General features: G+C 37.4%; 1 protein-coding gene across 2 annotated transcripts in view; it reads right to left on the reverse strand.

The window, feature by feature from the left end:
* Window positions 1–3814: 3814 nt before the first annotated feature.
* The window catches only part of LOC145694338 (peroxisomal acyl-coenzyme A oxidase 3-like), an 82117-nt gene continuing 66718 nt past the window's right edge, over window positions 3815–19213 (reverse strand). For both annotated transcript variants that reach the window (XM_081770457.1, XM_081770458.1), the window contains exons 11-15: window positions 17977–18207; window positions 14544–14698; window positions 14127–14262; window positions 6951–7105; window positions 3815–4191 (exon numbers count right to left, since the gene is read on the reverse strand). In XM_081770457.1, the coding sequence (XP_081626583.1) occupies window positions 4090–4191; window positions 6951–7105; window positions 14127–14262; window positions 14544–14698; window positions 17977–18207 (779 nt within the window). In that variant the 3' untranslated portion in view covers window positions 3815–4089. The remainder of the gene's footprint in view (window positions 4192–6950; window positions 7106–14126; window positions 14263–14543; window positions 14699–17976; window positions 18208–19213) is intronic.

Consider the following 19213-nt stretch of genomic DNA (forward strand, 5'->3'; position numbering starts at 1 on the left):
GAGTTTTGTCAAAAACACCGGATAAAACATATACTTACCACGCCGTACCATCCGGCCTCTCATGGCATTATTGAACGCAGACATCGTGACCTTCATCGCATTCTCCGCCTATATTGCAGTGACAACCAGTCCAAATGGAGTAATTTTCTAAAAGCCGCCCAAGACTTGTGCAATCACTCTTGGTGTGATGCTCTCGGATGTACTCCAGCAGAGCGTTTCTTGTCGTATTCAGCATCCAAGAGCTTCAAAGAAAACTTCATTTGGCCCAAAGAGACTGTGCAAGTAAAAGAAGACAAGAAACTTGTAGTCTCTATTCCGGCAGCAGTACCGAAGAAGGAAACAAAGCTGCGGAAACAACAAGATAACATCACTGAAGGTTCTTTGGTGATGGTGAAAACTCGCGATGTGTCGTCAATACCAAAGAAGGTATTCGCCAAATTTATGAATACCTATGTTGGACCGTATAAAGTTGTATCCTTAACCCGAAATTCAGCGAGATTGCAAACTCTGAAGGGAGAAAACATAGGAGTACAGAGTTTTGACAATCTGAAACTGTTCCGCTGTTCTGAAGAGAAAAGAAAAGAATTATTAGAAGGATGAAAAAAACTTAGTTTATAGGTTAAGGTTAGGTTAGGATATTATCATATTATATAGGGTGTATGTATAGTTGTGATTAGGATCGAGAATTTATTCAAATTAAAACAAAATATTTTGTCTTGTATAATCTTCAGCATTTTTGTAGTCACAAAAAAATCAACTTAAGAAGAACTCATAAGTTCAGATTTTTTTTCCCGAAGCTCCCAGAGGATGTTACCTTATGCTCGGCATAACGTAACATGGCCCGGTGCTTTTGGGCACCTTGTATATTGAAAGGGAATTTTAATTTTATTTAGAATGTCAGAAAAACATGTTTTATGTTGTAGTAGGAAACTGTAGGTCGCAAATTTAGCGTAATTTCAATTAAGTAAATCGTTTCAACGAGTATTAAATGAAGAATATATGATTAGTAATTATATTTTGTATATTTTTACGTATTTATCCAAAAATATAACATTATCTTAGAAAATAAGTATATTTTAGCTTTTTAAATGGTTTTCAGTTTATTTTTATAGATATTTCGGCATAGGGAATCTTCACAAGAAAACTAAAATTTTAATTTCGTAAATTTTCTTCAAAATTCCAAATTAAGAAAGTCAGCCATAATTTCTTCTTGGTGCATCTATTTGTATTCGGAGTAAATTATTTGATTGGATAATCCGCAATCACAGCTGTGCAGAGATTTTCGGCTTTCTTCATTTGAGGTTACGTTTCAACAAAAACAGCCATCACATTCTCGCACCGAGAACTGAGTTCAGTATTCTTTAAGTTCGCACTCAGTTGAATACAGTCATCCTGCGGATAAAAAAAGTCTTTGAACCTCGTAAACAAGGATCCTCCTTGCTCACATTTCAAATAAGGCTCTCACCCTAAAATCCCTACGACTTGTTACGTTACTATGGAAACCAGGTATTTCTAGCAATCTTAAATAAACGTGGAAATGCCAATATCCATAAACAGACACTGTCTTCCGGGAAAATACTACATGTTCTCTACTAAGAAATAACATAAGAGTAATCTATTTTCTTTCCGGGAATTGATTTACCTAGCCTTAACTAGAAACAAGTCAAACTGACTCAAAATAGTTCTTAATTCAGTCATACACTCAGAAATAACGTATTTCAACAGATATGCTGTCTGCTTCAAAAGTTGTCATATAGAGAATACTGCTCCTGGAACATCTGGAAATGAAATATTTTTAATGTAACTTTTGATAGCCTAATCTTAAATGGAATGACTTTTGTGTGTGCTACAAGTAACATATTCGTCTATATCATAGGTACCCCATTGACAATTTGAAACCATCGATGGCGGACCGCCTCCTACTTCAGCAGCCAGGCCGCCAACACAGGCGGTGTCAAGGCGGGATGTGAGTGTTGCCCGCTTATGCCGTTTTGCAGCTCTTTCCCGCTGGCGGCCCGCCAGCGACGATAGCAGCTGATCCGCTAAAGTGCTGCAATGAAGTTTTGCAGTTATTTCGCGTGGCGGCCCGCCAGTGACGATAACAGCTTTGCCGCTAAAGAGCCTGATTGGAGAAGTCGTCGTCTGTCCGCGCTGCTGTATGTTCGGTTCGCGTTCTTTATTTATTATATGGTGATGCAGTGTGGGTGGATTCCTTGAAACGTTTACAAAGAGAGTTTACACGTACAAGTGGTAGTTGTATTTTTCCAATCAAGTCAGTATACTAGGAATCGAATGTAGCATATACCCACGTACTTTTTTAGGTACCTATACGATAGTTTCCAAAACTTTGAGATGGGTGTACGCCGTAACAACGTGCGGCTGTGAAGTTTTGTATTTTACTCGGCAATAACGCAACACAAACTGTTGTGATGATGGAAACAGCTTTCAAAGAATATTTTCTTAGTAAAACGCAAGCATACGAATGGTTTGCTCGGTTTAAAAGGGCGGAAGTGACCATTAAAGTTCAGCCCTCTTCCGGTCGTCCTTCAAGTGCGCGAACCGAGGACAACGTCGCAAAAATCCTTGATTTCATCAGGGACTCCGGGTTATCCTGGAGCTCCATTCAGTACATTTTACACGATGATTTGGAAATGCAACGAGTGGTTAAGTTTGTGCCCAGACTTCTCACCGAAGAGCAAAGGGATCGTCGAGTAGGAAGCCTGTCGTGCAGTCAAGAACGCAGTCACAGACGATACACGCTCCATATTTGCCATATTTGGCTCTTGCAGTCTTCTTCCTGTTTCGTTGAATGAAAAGGGACTTCAAAGATCGTGAAGTCAAACGCAGTAACATGACGGCGGTAGCAGGTATCAAAGAGGCCGATTATGTAAGGTGAGTCCAACAATGGAATGAACATATATATAGTCCGCGGCATAAAACCTGCAACATGACGATGTAAGTTTATTGTGAAAATACGCCTAACAGCACAGGTAATCAACATGACGTCTAAGTGGCACGAATCACGCCAGCGGAAACCTCGGCGTCCTCCCCTGCTCACTTATTTTGAAGCAAAAGACTTCGTCGTTTCACAATAAACTTACATGCTCATGTTGCTGGTTTTTTGCTGCGGACTGTACAAGTACTAATAAAGAGTACTTTGAGGATGATTCAAGTTATATTTAGCAAAAAAAAGTTGTATTCAAGAAATAAAAGAATAAAGTTTATGCTTTTTATCAGGAAATTACAGTTATTTTGGGGTCTACCCTCGTATCAGACATCGATACTCAATTAATACGAATAATTCACTCTGACAATCATGTTTGGTGAGTGTTAGCCTATTACTGAATTCTGATGATATTTCAGCTAGAAGAAAAAATTAAAAATGAAATGAAATCTTTGAGTTTTACGTCCCACGATTATGCCGGTTTGGCTAAAGGAGACGATGATGATGAGTAATGAATAGAAATGGTGGAATGAAGAAAGGGGGAGGAAACGGAAGAAGCCCGAGGAAACCCACGCACACGGTGTTTGTCCACCATAAAGTTCACTTGGCGTGGGCTGGGATCGAATCAACTAGAAGAAAGTGCGTAGCTTGACCATACTGTAGATTTCCATATGATGTCCCAGTTTTTTAGTCTAACAATCTGGGAGATCTATTCTAGACCAATGCGGTATGGGCCACCCTTTGTTGACACATGTCCTAATTTCAACGTAGCACCTTATCACCTTCATAAAACAAATAAAAGTATAAACGTGAAGAGGTATTTATCGATCAAGGTTTGATATTGAAATTTACACAAATAAATATCCAATGTACAAAATAACAACCATTTTATTGTTTAAAGAATATCATAATATTAACAGTATTGGATACCAAATTTGTTCCATAAAATTTTACAACGTATTTTCTATTGGAATTTTAATAGGATATTTAACTCAAACACACACACGCACGCAAATATAAATAAGTATGTTTACAGTTGAATTGATATATTATAATATAACTTATGCGTCCATATTTATGTAAAATATGTACAAGTGAATAATCAAATGCACGATAACGATAAAAGCGAAGTTCTCGATTACAATTCAGAGTTTTGAGCGAGCGGCTGCAGTTATTTCTCCCCACCAGGCTGGTCTTTGCGTTGCACTGGGATCACGTAGAATTGCTTCTTGCAAATTCTTATACACCTGAAATAATAATAATAATAATACTTAAATCGGGACTCAAACCCAAATCTCATCCCTGACGATATGCTTTAAATCAAGGATCTTATAAAATAGAGGATCTGCCCTTACAACAAAATCTTGAAGCCATACGTCACTGTTTCGCCACCCCTACTCTGCCCACTCCGCCCAATAGGATCGCAATGTTGTGAGCCAACAATCATGGCGGAAACGAAAGTAGCCAATCAGACGATGGCAGAAACGAGAGGAGCCAATCAGACGTGCCGATGCTCGGTTGTTTTTTGGCTTCATCGATTTAATAGGATGAAGATACATATGGGCAGATCCTCCATTTATAACATCGTTGGTTTAAATGACATTGCTATGGGGATAATGGTAGAGCTTAAATACTACATTAATCACCATAAAGACATATTCTTTGTCAAACCAACACTAGTAAATTTAATTTTTTGATTAAATGAAACATTTAACACAGATGTTTTAATACATAATCGGGTTTTAATAAATGCTTAGTGGATATTCAGGAAGTAAATGAAATGAAATCTTTGAGTTTTACGTCCCACGGTTATGCCGGTTAGGCTAAAGGAGACGGTGATGATGAGTTCTGAATGAAATGGTGGAATGAAGAAAGTGGGAGGAAACGGAAGAACCCCGAGAAAACCCACGCACACGGTGTTTGTCCACCACAAAGTTCACTTGGCGGGGGCTGGGATCGAACCCGGACCCCAAGCACCAGAGGTGAACGCTCTACCACTGAGCCACCGCGGCCCCGATATTCAGGAAGTGTAATGCGTTTAGTGTGCTGTAGTGACTTGTGTATGCAACAAACATATTTTTCTCACTAACTTGTACTACAAATCTTATTTCTTAGTTGAACCTGAAAACGGTTTGCTCTCATATGGAGATAAATTTAAATTGACGCAAAGTTTACTGGATTTACTACTTTTTCAGTAAAATATTTAGAGTCAGGATTAAAGGGTAATCGAAAGAGTGATTTCCCGAAAGAAAGATTGCGTTTAAAATTAGCGTTGTGGTCTCGGCTATTTATCACTGAGGGCTGAATTATTGGTATACTAGCAACTGGCAGAGGTACTAGAGAATCATTGACTAAGCAAAAACACTAGTTTTTTCATATCATTACCATGCCATCAGTTTACTCTCTCACTAAATTTCCAATGCCAACTTCAAGTTTATCTTCAATAACACTCAGCTTTTCAGGATCGTCATTCTGAAATGGGACCACACAGCAATATTTCGATAAAGTTATCCAATTAGTGGAATGCATTACTTACAGCTTTAATGTTCGTCAAACACTTGAGATTTATTTTCGGGTTCTTGGATGTTGAAAAGATTTTGACAAGGTTTGTCATTCCAGTCTATTTTTTAAAAATGTGTCCTCAAAGGCTTTCGGCGCTGTACGTTCCTCTTGAGAACTTTTTCCTGCAGCGCCGCTTCTTCGAGTCAAGATTAGAGGCTCATTTACCAGCCAAAGAATCACTGGAGGCATTTCTCCAAGTTCGTGCACTGCTCTATAAAATTTACACTGTGGATATTCCAACTATGACTAACTACCTTTGCATGTAATAAGGTGATTTTTGCAGTAGACCAGAGCATCAGATTTGTCAGTGTGACCTTGGTATATGGAACCGCTGGATAGCCAAATGTCAAATTCAATGTTGACAAAATGTAATTTGAGAACATCTTCTAATATCAATCACTCTCTACAAAATCCACATGCCATTTTAATCAGGACTCCGATATTCCTGTATCTATTTTGACAAAAATCTCAAATTCAAACAAGATCCAAGGAAGGCCATTCAACTTTCTTCTATGTTCTCATCAATTGCATTTCAGCAGTCGGCTGTATCTGTATATGTTCATCGTTAGCAACTTCTCTACGCCAACCTGGCATGGGAAAATGCGCCCAGTGATTGAATTGGGGCGGTATGATATACCCGTAGTAAACGAAGATGATATCATACCAGTTGCAAAAATTAAAAAATAAGGTTTGCTAAATAGAAGTATACCTAAGGCAGGTCTATGCGAAGGCAGCACACAAGCATTAACTTATTTCCAATTTGATCACTACATTCGTCATAAACTTCCACTGAAACATTCAAAATCATGGAGCTAGAATCATTCCAGGTCACAGGACGGGGACAAGAACCGCCTTTTACAAGGCTCTCAACATTTCGTGAAGTAATATACTTTTCATGGATTCGCTAGGAATGGTATATCTCTCTAACCTCTCTAGACTCCAAGATATCAATCGCTTAGTCCCTCTACGGCTAGTTGCCAGCACTACATTAGATTATATTTTTTTTTCTACATAAATACGAACATCAACAGTGGCCCCATGCAAACTTTATATTAACAATGTCAACTAACTACTATATACAACACGTAAGAGGCAAGGATTTCCTCTGAAACCCGGAACCACACCTATCATGCAATAATAATCAGTTCAGCCCTATGACAGTAGGGTGAGTGAGTTTCCTGACTAATCATGAGAATCTCAGTGACAATTAATGGTCGTATTAATTGCATGGAAGTACAAAACTCATAAAACAGAATACTATCAAGAAGAAAATCTATAAAAATTATTCTAGAAATAATTTGGTCTCGCATTATACAACGTGACACACAGCGACTATATGTATCACTACTATAGCTGAATATATAAGAATATGCACTCTTGCATAATATAACATATTTCGAATATATCGTTGACAATTAATACTGCTAATTCAATATTATCTCACCTGTCCGTTAGAATGTCCTAGAGCTGAGTTAAGAATGAAATCTGGAGGAGCCAAAGAATCAGCCAGGGCCACAGCTTCTGGTTTCAATTGCCTACACAGTTGCAGAACCCCTTCCTTCAATAGTTCACCTGCTTCACGGCCAACCACATAGCCTCCTGAAATATACATTAATAATAGACTTCGTTATCACTTAATATAACCATGTTGGTATACATTATATTGCAACCTGGATTCTTTTGACAACCATTTATTAACTGTGACAACTTACCTTACGTTTCCAATCAATGTCAAAAATATTTTTTTTTATTATTTTAAAAAATCCTACTTTCAATTTACATCTACTTCCAGTCTCTTTTGAATCTTCATGTTTCGTGTTAAGAGTCTATAAGCTAAGCACGAATTACACTAGTTAACAAAGGTTTTGTTACATAAAAGGAAATACCTGTTCTTAAAGGAACTTTTTGCTCTGAATTCGAATATGCACTCGGTTTTTCTCCATCACGTACGATTTTCCCGTAACAGAGGGATTTTCGGGAAAATCCCTCAAAAATTTCCCTTTTCGTTTATTTTACACCCCAAGATCTTGTCCCCTTGCATATACTAACATAGAAATTATACCTAAGTATACTTTGATTCATATTTAACAAATCCTCCAAGTTTTGTAATAATCGCTTTATTCTTTCTAGAGAAATAAATATGTTTGTATGTATACTGTGTGTACTGTTTATTGCACCTTATAGTAATGCTTTCAGATCTCTTAAGTTGAGGTAAAACGTTTTGCTTTATTACCACAAACACATATATAAAATATAATACAATATAACTTACAAGTGTGACAATTTACAATACACAATAATACAAATGTACCAAAAGGTCATGAAAAGACAATCAAAACTATCACAATATATGAAACTTCCATTGGGTTACAAAAACGTACACTACTTCCTTCTCTTGTAAGAAATGTTGCATTCTCTAACAAGACCCCAACAATAGTCCCCCATCATTGAAGGATCCCATCGTCCCTGGTACCTTTTCTCCATTGCCATTATATCTTGGTGGAATCTTTCCCCCTGTTCGTCGCTGATAGCACCTAGGTTAGCAGGAAAGAAGCTGAGGTGGGAGTGCAAAAAGTGGATTTTTAAAGACATCCTACAACCCAACTCTTTGTATTTCTGTATCATGTCCTGTACGATTTCTGTGTAACTCTCAGCTTTGTTATTGCCCAGAAAGTTGCGCACAACACACTTAAATGCTGTCCAGGCAGCTAGCTCAGCACTGTTTAACTTGCTATCAAAGCTATTATCAAGCATTAATTTCCTAATTTGGGGACCAATAAACACTCTCGCTGAAATCTTAGCATCACTCAGGTTAGGGAACTTATCTCGCAAATACTTGAAACCTTCACCAGATGTGTCCATGGATTTGACAAAGTTTTTTATAAGTCCTAACTTGATATGAAGTGGCGGTAGTAATATCTTATTAGGATCTACCAAAGGAGCGTATTTGACGTTGCATTCTCCAGGTAGGTAATTCACTCTAGGTTCCCATTCCTTCACTTCATAATGTTTGTCATCAGCTCGGCTATCCCATAAACATAAAAAACATTGGTACTTCGTGTAACCGCACTGCAGTCCTAATAAAATACCAACTACCTTGAGATCACAACATATTTGCCAACAATGGTCCTTGTAATTTATAAGATTTAGCAAAGTTGACATGGTGTCATAGGATTCCTTAATCTTCACTGAGTGCGCAAGTGGTATAGAAGGTTTTTTATTTCCATTATGTAAAAGGACAGCTTTAAGGCTGACCTTTGACTCGTCGATAAATAACCTCCATTCTTCTGGAACGTAAGGAATTCCTAGCTCCGCCATCAACCCATTTATATCCGTACATACGCACACATTATCTTGCATTGAGAAATAGCTTGAAAATTGAACATGCCTTTTCCTGTACACTGATATGTTCGTTTCTGCATCCAATAAGTTCCACTGCTGGAGCCTTGATCCCAGAAGTTCCGCCTCTTGTTTTGTCAGGTGCAAATCACGGACTAGGTCATTAAGTTCACATTGCCGGATGAAATGTGGCTCGCGAACACAGTCAGGGATGAACGTTGGATCCTTGGATGTACATGTTGATGTCGATGGTTCATCAAGGTCATGATCATCATCAGAGTCTTTTGGCCATATCTCTTCCCAGTTGGTAGGGGGCTCGGGAAGTGGAAGTTCTTTTGCATTCTGTTACATTTGATAACAAATATTGATAACGATTTCATGAACAAAACGAAAAAACTTGGAGAATTGTATATATATGTATTAAGATATACATATACTGTACGTTTAAAAAAATATACGTTGGAAGTACATTCTATTTTTATACACGTTTCTAATTTACAGAGAGCAATACAAGTGTTGAGTTGAGTTGAGTTGATTTTAGTTTAGCGTCCCGTTCAGCAGCGAGGCTATATGAGACGTGGACCTACTGATTAACGTGGAATCCGAACCACATGAGCTCCCGCCGGGAATCGAACCCAGGTCTCCCACGCCAAAGGCGCGTACGCTAACCGCTTAGCCACGAGGGAGCTCAGCAATACAAGTGTGTTGTTGACTATTGTAAATATTCATTTTTATGTCTGTGTTTGTAGTAATAAAGCAAATCGTTTTTACCCCAACTCAGGAGATCTGAAAGCATTACTATCAGGTGCAATAAACAGTGCACACAGTATACATACAAATATATTTATTTCTCTAGAAAGAACAAAGCGATTTTTACGAAACTTTTAGGGTTTATTAAATATAAATCAAGGTATACTTAGGTATAATTTCTATGTTACTATATGTAAGGGGACAGGAGCTAGGGGAATAAAATATCTGAAAAAGGGAAATTTTTGAGGGAATTTCCCGAAAATCCCTCTGTTACGGGAAAACTGTACGTGATGGAGAGAAACCGAGTGCATATTCGAATTCAGCGCAAAAAGTTCCTTTAAGATCAGGTGATTTTTCTCATGTAACAAACAAAAAGTTTAAATTTGTTAACTAGTGTTATCATCCTCACTCTAATAAATAAATAAATAAATAAATAAATGTTTTCCTGCATGTTATAAAAAAATACTTGTTTATAATTTGTACATCAGAAACACAATTTTACAACCTGATTATTATTGTTTCCAACCATTACATCTCTAGTTTCTAAGAATCAAAATTATCAATAATTTTGAAATTGGAATTGAAATTCTCGTAAAAAAAATTACATGCAAAGAAACAGAGTTACCACAACAGAAATAGATTGATAAAGCAATGACCTAAAATAGTGATAGTATTGGGTTGATGCAATTGAAAAGTCCAATCGATATGTCACTTTCAAATGATCGAAAAAAAAACAACTTCAAACCTGGTTACCCAAACCAGTCTCCGCTTGCAGCCACATACTTTCTGCATCCCTTAGCCAACGATTGGATTTCATGACAGTCTACGATTCGAAAAGTTCTCAATAACACATCCGGTCATGAGGTAAAGTGTTCCATGCCAAGAAGTGATCGAGATGCGGTGGTGGGTAGGAAGGACGTCAGAAGAACAGGATAAGTAAGAAAGGGTACCATTCTACAACTCTGGAGAGTCTCTATGGTCCTTTGAATAATGTGTGAACGTATATCGTTGCGTAAGAGAAGTATACTATGTCTGTTGACCATTGCTGGATACTTGCAGATAAGTTTGCGGTGTTTCAGCACTTAACGATTTACATGAATGGTTTGGTGTAAACGTAGAAAGGTATGATGGATTAGTCCTTCTATAGACCACCGCACCATCTGTGAGTGGATGGGAGTTTCGGAAACTGTCCTGGACGTTGATCACGATCCAACTCTTGCCAGAACAAATCCATTTTTCATCTGAAATGACAATCTGATGCAGGAAACGTTCCAGGCTTTACCTTATACTTAAAGAACAGTTCTTATTGCATTGTTATTTACTACATGCCTCGTATTTGTAAACGAAGCCACGTGTTTCATTACTACTACTCCAAACCAGCAGACGACAGACATAATCAGCGATGGGACATGTGACCGAAGAGGAATACTAGCTCCACCCACACCCAAGAAGAGGGTATAAAAGTCACCGTAGGACCTCCAACGGCATTAGTTTCGACTGGTCAGTTTCATTTTCTTAGCTTACCTGGAGCTCTCAGAGATTTACCTAGGTCAAGCCTCTTAGCTGGTCTGGAGCTCTAAGGCTCCTTTGTCTCTCTTAGCTTGCCTGGAGCTCTGATATATCTAACCTAACCTAAACCTCTAACATTGCGTGGGACTGTGAGGTTCCTTGCCCATTTAGCTTGCCTGGAGTTGTATGGGATCTTAACTCCTCTTTTGCTTGCTTGAAGCACTGGGAGATCCTAACCATAACTATTTAACTTGCCTGGAGCGCTGTGGTTTCCTAATTGCACTCCTTAGCTTGCATGGAGCTCTGGAGCATCCTTCATTTGGCTGCTTGCGCCTAGGGACCACCCGTTTCCAAATAAGAATGTGTGTAATGAACATTGTATTACTCTTCGTACTTGTATTATAGTGATTTGTGTTATATTTGTACGCAACACAATATTCATAATAGAAGGTTGTGGGAGAAAGTCCAAAATCCCGTGTGCTAATTGCTCTACCTACTGCCCTAGAAGGGTATTTTGTCAACTTATATGGCACCTATGAGCCCAACTTTTTCAACTTGCACTCCCTGAAGAAACGATGCTTCATTAACCAGATGGACGTAGAATCGAGGAACTGACAGGAATGTGGGTGTAGACAGTTCAACACGAGGAGCTATACTTTGAATGTTAATCTAATTGCTTTGATTGTACGGTAATAAATATAGTCCTGTGGTGTACTAGAACATTGGTAGATTTATGACTTATCCAGGTATAACATTTTCTTCATGTATTAAAACACAGTGGGCGACAGCCACAATACCTAGAAATTCAGTGAGAAGAAATATATTTAAAATTCGTTTCTTTGGGGAAGGAGGAGTTGCAGAAGTTTAGTCTAGGAAGCAAGAGTGTTTACCTGGTACTCTAATTATCCTGTTGCAATAGTACCTGATGCAATATTGCCGGTCATGTTTCTCTAATTGCCCCAAAATACGTCTCTGCTGATAGCAATAAATGTCAGCGGTAATATAATATTGCTGAGAATTAATTCGTAGTACACGAAGGCTTATCTCTCCCACTAGGCTTATAACATTATCCTCATTAAATAGACATTAGATTTTATAGGGAAGCTATGTTTTTTCTTTGACTTTAGTCATTCGTTTTTTTTTTTTTTTTTCCGAAAGCACCATTTCATGTCACCGGTAATGTGAAGAGTAATGATGGAGTGGTGATACATGTTGGGCATGAGTTAAAGGATGACGAACGGGAAAGGAATATGAACAGTCGAAACATAATGATCCTTTTTTTTTGTTTGATCCTTATTATTCTTTAGCCCATAAACAGGGCCGGATTAAGGGAGGCTTAGGGCGGCTATAGCCCCGGGTCTCCAGGTGGACAGGGGCCTCCACTCTGATCAAAATCTCAACTAGCTATCTAAAAAGAATCATGAAGATACAATTATCATCATAAAATAGAATATGACCAAAAATGTGAAACATATTCCCTTAACTTTAGTACTGTACTTTCACAGAAATGTGGTAGGTGAAATCAACAGGGGTCGTATATAATATCCATAGCAAGGCCGGATTAAGGGGAATTTAGGGGTCTTATAGCCTCTGGCCTCCAGGTGGACAGAGGCCTCCATTCTGATCAAAATCTCAACTGGCTATCTAAAAAAGAATCATGAAGATACAATCATCATCATAAAATAAAATATGAGCAAAAATAGGAAACATATTCCCTTAACTTCCCTACTGTACTTTCATAGATGCAGAGGCCGCGGTGGCTCAGTGGTAGAGCGTTCACCTCTGGTGCTTGGGATCCCGGGTTCGATCTCAGCCCCCGCCAAGTGAACTTTGTGGTGGTCAAACACCGTGTGCGTGGGATTCCTCGGAATTCTCCCGTTTTCTCCCACTTTCTTCATTCCACTATTTTATTCATTACTCATCGTCACCGTCTCCTTTAGCCTAACCGGCATAACCGTGGGACGTAAAACTCAAAGATTTTTCATAGATGCAGGGGTAAAAATGAGGGAGAACATGGGTTGACGCCGTTCCCCCACTTCTAAAAAATGTTTATGGCGTCCCTCCACTTCCTTAAACATTATAATGGAGAAAGATAGTCACGGGGAATGGTGTGATGTCATGCGTTCCCCTATCTTTTATGATCTACTTTTACCCCTGATTAGGTGGAGTCAGCAGAGGCCACATACTTTTTCTAGCCCTGGGTCTCCAGATGGGTTAATCCAGCCCTGCCCATAAATAGCACTTATTTCCTTGAAAACTTCAAAATTCAAGAGTATTTGTAAGGCTAGTTTTAGACGGAAGCATTTATCGTAGCAGATGTGCTGCCAAAAATTTCATATAATATTTTATGGCATCAAAAGTATATGGTGCTTTTAAACGATAGAATTTTGATAAGCATCTGTCGTGACGTAGCAAACAAATCACTGGAGAAGAGCGCAATTATGGCTCCGAAATTAAGCGTGAGGTAGCTAAAGCTATAGTAATTGTAACAACAGTTCTCGTCGGTCATATTAAAAAACGAAAATCACAAAGAAGTATGTGGACAAAGAGCATCCCTACTCCAACTCATTTTTCTTTACTACAATTCAATTTCCCACACATAACAAAGAGCATGGATATTTGGCACAAAATCTTTCGCTTCTTTTTAACACACCACGGCGCTGAAATCGAACCAGAAATACTGGGGAAAATGCTACGAAATAGAGCAGGTTCTATCGACAAGAAATGCCATAGGATATGCCATGGCATGGGAAATGCTATAGCATTTGCTACTTTACACGGTAGGATATCGATGATACGATTTTTGCTACGAGAAATGCTACGATAAATGCTTCCATCTAAAACTAGCCTAAGTCCAAAAATGCCATCACAAATGATTAACGTTACAGGATAAACGAATTGCTAACAGCGAGGTATTGTTATATTGAGACAAACTCTCAAACTAATGCATAAACCCAATAAAAAGCAAATAGTGGTATTAAATGATCATAAGCTATCCATTAAGAAATATATCAATTCTTACCTTGATAGAGAAGTCCCAGGTGTCGCTCGAGGCTCCAAGCACCATATAACAAACAAAGCTTCGTTAGCACAGATTGCAAAGACTCATCCAAGTCACTGGTAGCGATTGACCTCCAGGAAGAGTCGATGATGAAATGCTATAAATAGAGAGCAAAACTTGTTAATTACTTTGATCATAAAATCAGAGGCGCATCCAGGACGGACTTCTGGAGGGAGGGGCGGTGGATTGTAATACTGCTACTTAGAGCTACTTTTAAGAGCTCCAAACTCTGGGATGGGTTTAATTTATATATAAAATTTAAAAAAAAAAAAACTTTCCTCTTGTGGGGGGATTGCCCCCCTGCATAAAATTAATGTTCAATATTTTACAATCAAATTGAAGGGCTAATTATTATTAATAATAAAAGTAAATATTTACCTCAAGAAACACTACTGAGAGATCCCTTGCGTAATAGACTTGAGAGTTGTTTTTGGCAGAGAAAATGTTTCCTTCTTGTTGCATTTCAGATTTCACTCTTCGCGCTGTTGCTTGCAATAACCAGCAGACCATCCATTTGTACGCATCCAATATGACTGTTGAATAGAATAATAAAGTAACTGTTAATACAATTTGTATTTTTCGTAGATTTTTCGCAAATAATTTTCCTTGCTAAATCTTGTTGCTTATACTAACAAATGATGCAATATATCTTCATTATTTTCTCGTCTTTAAATATTTAGTTATCTTTGTTGTTAGTATTGACTGCCTAGTACATATCCTTCAAATACCGTGGGAGTGACTCTTCTTGAATTTCACTTTAATTTGCACGTACAACCCACGTTGTGTCTGCTTAAGAGGGGATTTATGTTCTACTGCAATTAATTGGGAAGTTTTTATGTTGCGTGTTGTCTATGTAGTGAAATTTGTATGTTGCATGTTGAAATGACTCTTTATTCATTTGTAAGAATCTCATGCAACCCGTAGCATCATGTAGTTAGAGGAGTTACGTTAATTAATCATATTCTTCTTTGTTAATAAAACTGAATCCAAACCTCTTAGAATCCAATTATAAACAAACGATTTCTATAAGATAATAGATAACTCCGAGAAGACTCAAGCTATTGCTGCCCTAGTAGGACTAAAGAATGCCTATGATACATTCTAAACATTGAAATTTGAGCATTTACTCTTTGGCTTTGAACCGAAAATATGCAAATAGAAGCATTAGGAAAATACTAGCATAATCAGATGTTACGTAAATTCCATTGTGGTATCTCTTGCGGATCATTGAAATCATCCAAAAATCAAGTACAACATTCTGTAATAAAAACTTGCACAAAATAACTGCAATATACGTAATTATTTTGATAAAATAATATAAGAGTTTACTAGAATACAGAAGTATTATGACAAGAGATTGTAAGGTAATATGTGGGATCAAAAGAATCTGCCATTATGGTCAGTGGTCTCTCAGGCACACTTTGGATCTTTTCGTTAAATCTGTCAACTATGTTATGTATACCAGAGGGGGACTACCAAACAGATAAGGAAAATGAGGATTTAGATGAAACAAGGAAATTTAGGGTAAGTAAACAAAACTAAACACAAGTAAATGATATAGTGTTATAGTAGGGGTGATACTCTGAAGCCATGAACTTTCAAGAAAATTAAATTCATTCCTTAAAAAAGAATAGGAGGGAATAGACATTTCTGATCTTTGCGTAATGTTTCAAATAACTTCTACTCTTCCTTCTGGCTCGTAACTAATTGCTGGTTGCAGAGGCGGCCCGTAATAAGGGGCCCTGCCATCGTTTTTATATTAACATAGAAAAATATATGTATCTTAAGTTATGCTGCTATACTCTTGTTGCTATAATTTCGCTCTGAAACAAAAACTGTAGTTCTGACTCCTTCAAATCAGATTTCCATGTACTACTTGCGCTTATGGGCACGCTATTCATGCGGTCAGTAGAAAATAAAGGCAAAAAGGGCCTGAGATGGACTTAGTATCGTCTCGCATTGACTCCTGTGCCGAACAACGTAAAAACCCAGCTTAAATGTCGGTGGCATGGGCCAAGAATCGTAGGCCCTCATCACACTTTTGCACCCGACCCCTTCCGAACGAAAAGGTTTGAAGCTTGCTTGTTGCCAAAATTCGTTTTGTTTGTAGAGGTTGTTGATTCCGCACTTTCAGTTGTTTTGTCCCTTGACCTTGCTCTCTTCTGTTACTTCTGCTGAAGGGATTCCAAAATCAACCGCGAGTCCACCCTTCAGTTTAGACGTGCATCTTCTCAGTGTCTTTTGTGCTATTTTTCCCCTTGTGTTTTCGTGTGGTTGTGTGAAAATGAATAAAGTACGCGTGTGAGAAAGTATTACGTGCGTTTCCAATAGGTGAACCCTCAAAACTTCACTTTTAAACATTCCTTCCTGGAAAATGACTTAACAGTTGTATCTTGTTTCTATCCGATGCTGAACAGAGAAAAGCTCAAATCCGAACTACCGGTCGCATAGAGCAATGATATTCTTTGCGCAATTAATAGCAAAAGTGATTTATTACTATTTCTGCGTGACAATGACTTAACAGATACATTTTTTGAGGTGTCAAAACTGTTGGACATAGTGTTGTTGCCCTATAGCTATACTTAATGTGTTAGTATGAAAAGTTTTCCTCACTGCAATTTCGAGTTTTTAAGCAATTCACTTAATAATAACAATAATAATACATTAGTAGTAGTAATAGTAGTAACCATAAAGTATTTGTCTTGAGGCTTGGTCCACCCTATCTTTTATTCTAGGAGCCGCCACTGGCTGGTTGGCAATTTATGAGAGAACTGCAAACGTAAATTAATTATTACGCATACTTGGTATGCGCGTAGACGAACTTCTACTACTCGACTCAATATACAACTGTATTCTGTCTTTTCTAAGAAAACTTTTGTAAAATTTATTCGATTTTAATTAAACTTGGCGAATACTTATCTTTGAAGTTTAAAACAATTATGCTTATTGTTTCGTATTAAAATTGGTGAAGAAAAATGGAATAGAAACTACCCCAAATTGAAAATTTCCATATACAGGGTGATTCACGAGGAAGTGAAAATATTTTGGGTGCTGATACTATGGGTGATTATAAGCAAGAAAGTTTCCATGAACTTAGGTCCAAATTCTCTATGGTTTGCGAGCCACAGGTTATTGACTATTTTAGATTCCTCCCTACAGAAAAGTATTTTTTACTCATCTATTGCCGTTCTGGAAAGTGCTATAGCGCGTTGGAAAGGTAAGGGGGGGGGGGGGAGTGACCTTTCGAATGATGTATAGTATGAAAGTCTAATGTATATGATAGGGATTTCTAAAATTTTCTTGACTATATCCCTTTTTCGAATTATTTGTGGAAATTGGACGGCAACACTGTCGTCGAGGCAGACAAAAAATAGCACATTTAACCCGTTGTACGACAAACATCGATGACTCGGGCTCTTGAGATACTCAATTTCTCGCATAAATTATGATCCCCGCTCCCCTCTTAAGATATGCAATTTAATAAAAATAAAATGACAAAAACTCAGTTCTAGGCAATTGATAACTAAATTCAAAAATTCATTTCAAATGGTTCAGCCGTTTCTCCGTGATCAGATCGCAAAAAAGTTTCTTTTTTTATATATAGTAGTAAATAATATTTTTCGTTATTAATATATTATATTAAACATCATATCATGAGTTCAATTATGATGATATTAAATGAAAAACTATGTTGAAGTACAAAATAATAATAATAAATCACACACTACACCCACACAATCTTGTAGCTTCGAACTCCATAATATACTGTACCAGTGCAGGCATCACAAACCGCAAAGATAAAATTTATTACCTTCTATTTGCAGAATATCTTCGACTGAATGAACTGTCAGCTGCGACTGTAATATCCTGGTAGCGTCTGAGAGGAAATTAGCTGATGTTAAGGGCGTATTTACGGGTTGTCTCCTGCTCTTTGCCAAGAGAAGTAGCAACCAATTGCTTGTCTGCTGCATAAGAACGTTGTTGTCGCCTTCGTAAGTACAATTGGCATCATGGTCATTGCGGAGGTCAACTAACCCAGACACTGGAGAAAAAATCCAAGAAAGTAAACACATTGTTGTGGAATTAGTTATGAAGTACTTACATATAACATATATATATATATATATATATATATATATATAGCCATTTGTTTTCTACACAATTAATGTCAGCCGTTCACTTAGCACGTGTCACACTTCAGTCCTTCACACTTTGAGTTTCTCACGGTGCAATCATTAAGAAACACAATTACCAGCAAGTGATATTGTTCTTTTTTTAAAATTTATTTTTTCCTTTAAATCACGAACTTCTTGAAACGTTACTTACGTAAATAAAATTGACATCGTTTAGAAGATCATTAATTGTATCAAAACACCAGACTGAAGTACATTCAAACGATTTTTTAAAAGAAATTGCTCACTTTTATAGGCCTACACAGTAAAACGTTTATAAAGAATATATTTTTTGGATTATTTGTTTCTATGTTAGTTGAAGTTTAGCGTGTCTTTCCAACGCTGAGGCTATTTAAGCGTGGACCTATACTTTAACATGGAACCAAACCGTTGTAATGTGTTTAATGATCTCCCACCAGCAGTGGAGTATACAGAAGTTCATCAAGGGGGCTTCAAGCTTCCAAGCTCATACAATTACAGGTGTTTGTATACTAATATATATATATATATATATATATATATATATATATATATATATATATATATATATATATATATATATATATATATATATATATATATATATATATATATATATATATATATTAATACAGTAAATGTTTACTTTTCTCATGTCTTCATAAAGTGGGTTTGGTAACTGTTTAGTAATGGGGGGCCAAAACTGGCAAAAAAAAAATACAGGAGAAATGAGTTGATTCTGGTGTGCAAGTAGTCAAAAAAAGTATTGTACACACATTTTTGAAGGCAGTAGGAGACCTGTACAAACCATAAAGGTAAGTGGAAGTAATTGGAACCATAAAGGTAAGTGGAATACAATCCAACGAACCCCTGCGGGGCTTCTAACCCGTTCCTACT

The sequence above is a fragment of the Thermobia domestica genome, chromosome 9 (assembly GCF_964235325.1).
Source record: "Thermobia domestica chromosome 9, izTheDome1.hap1.1, whole genome shotgun sequence".
NCBI lineage: Eukaryota > Metazoa > Arthropoda > Insecta > Zygentoma > Lepismatidae > Thermobia > Thermobia domestica.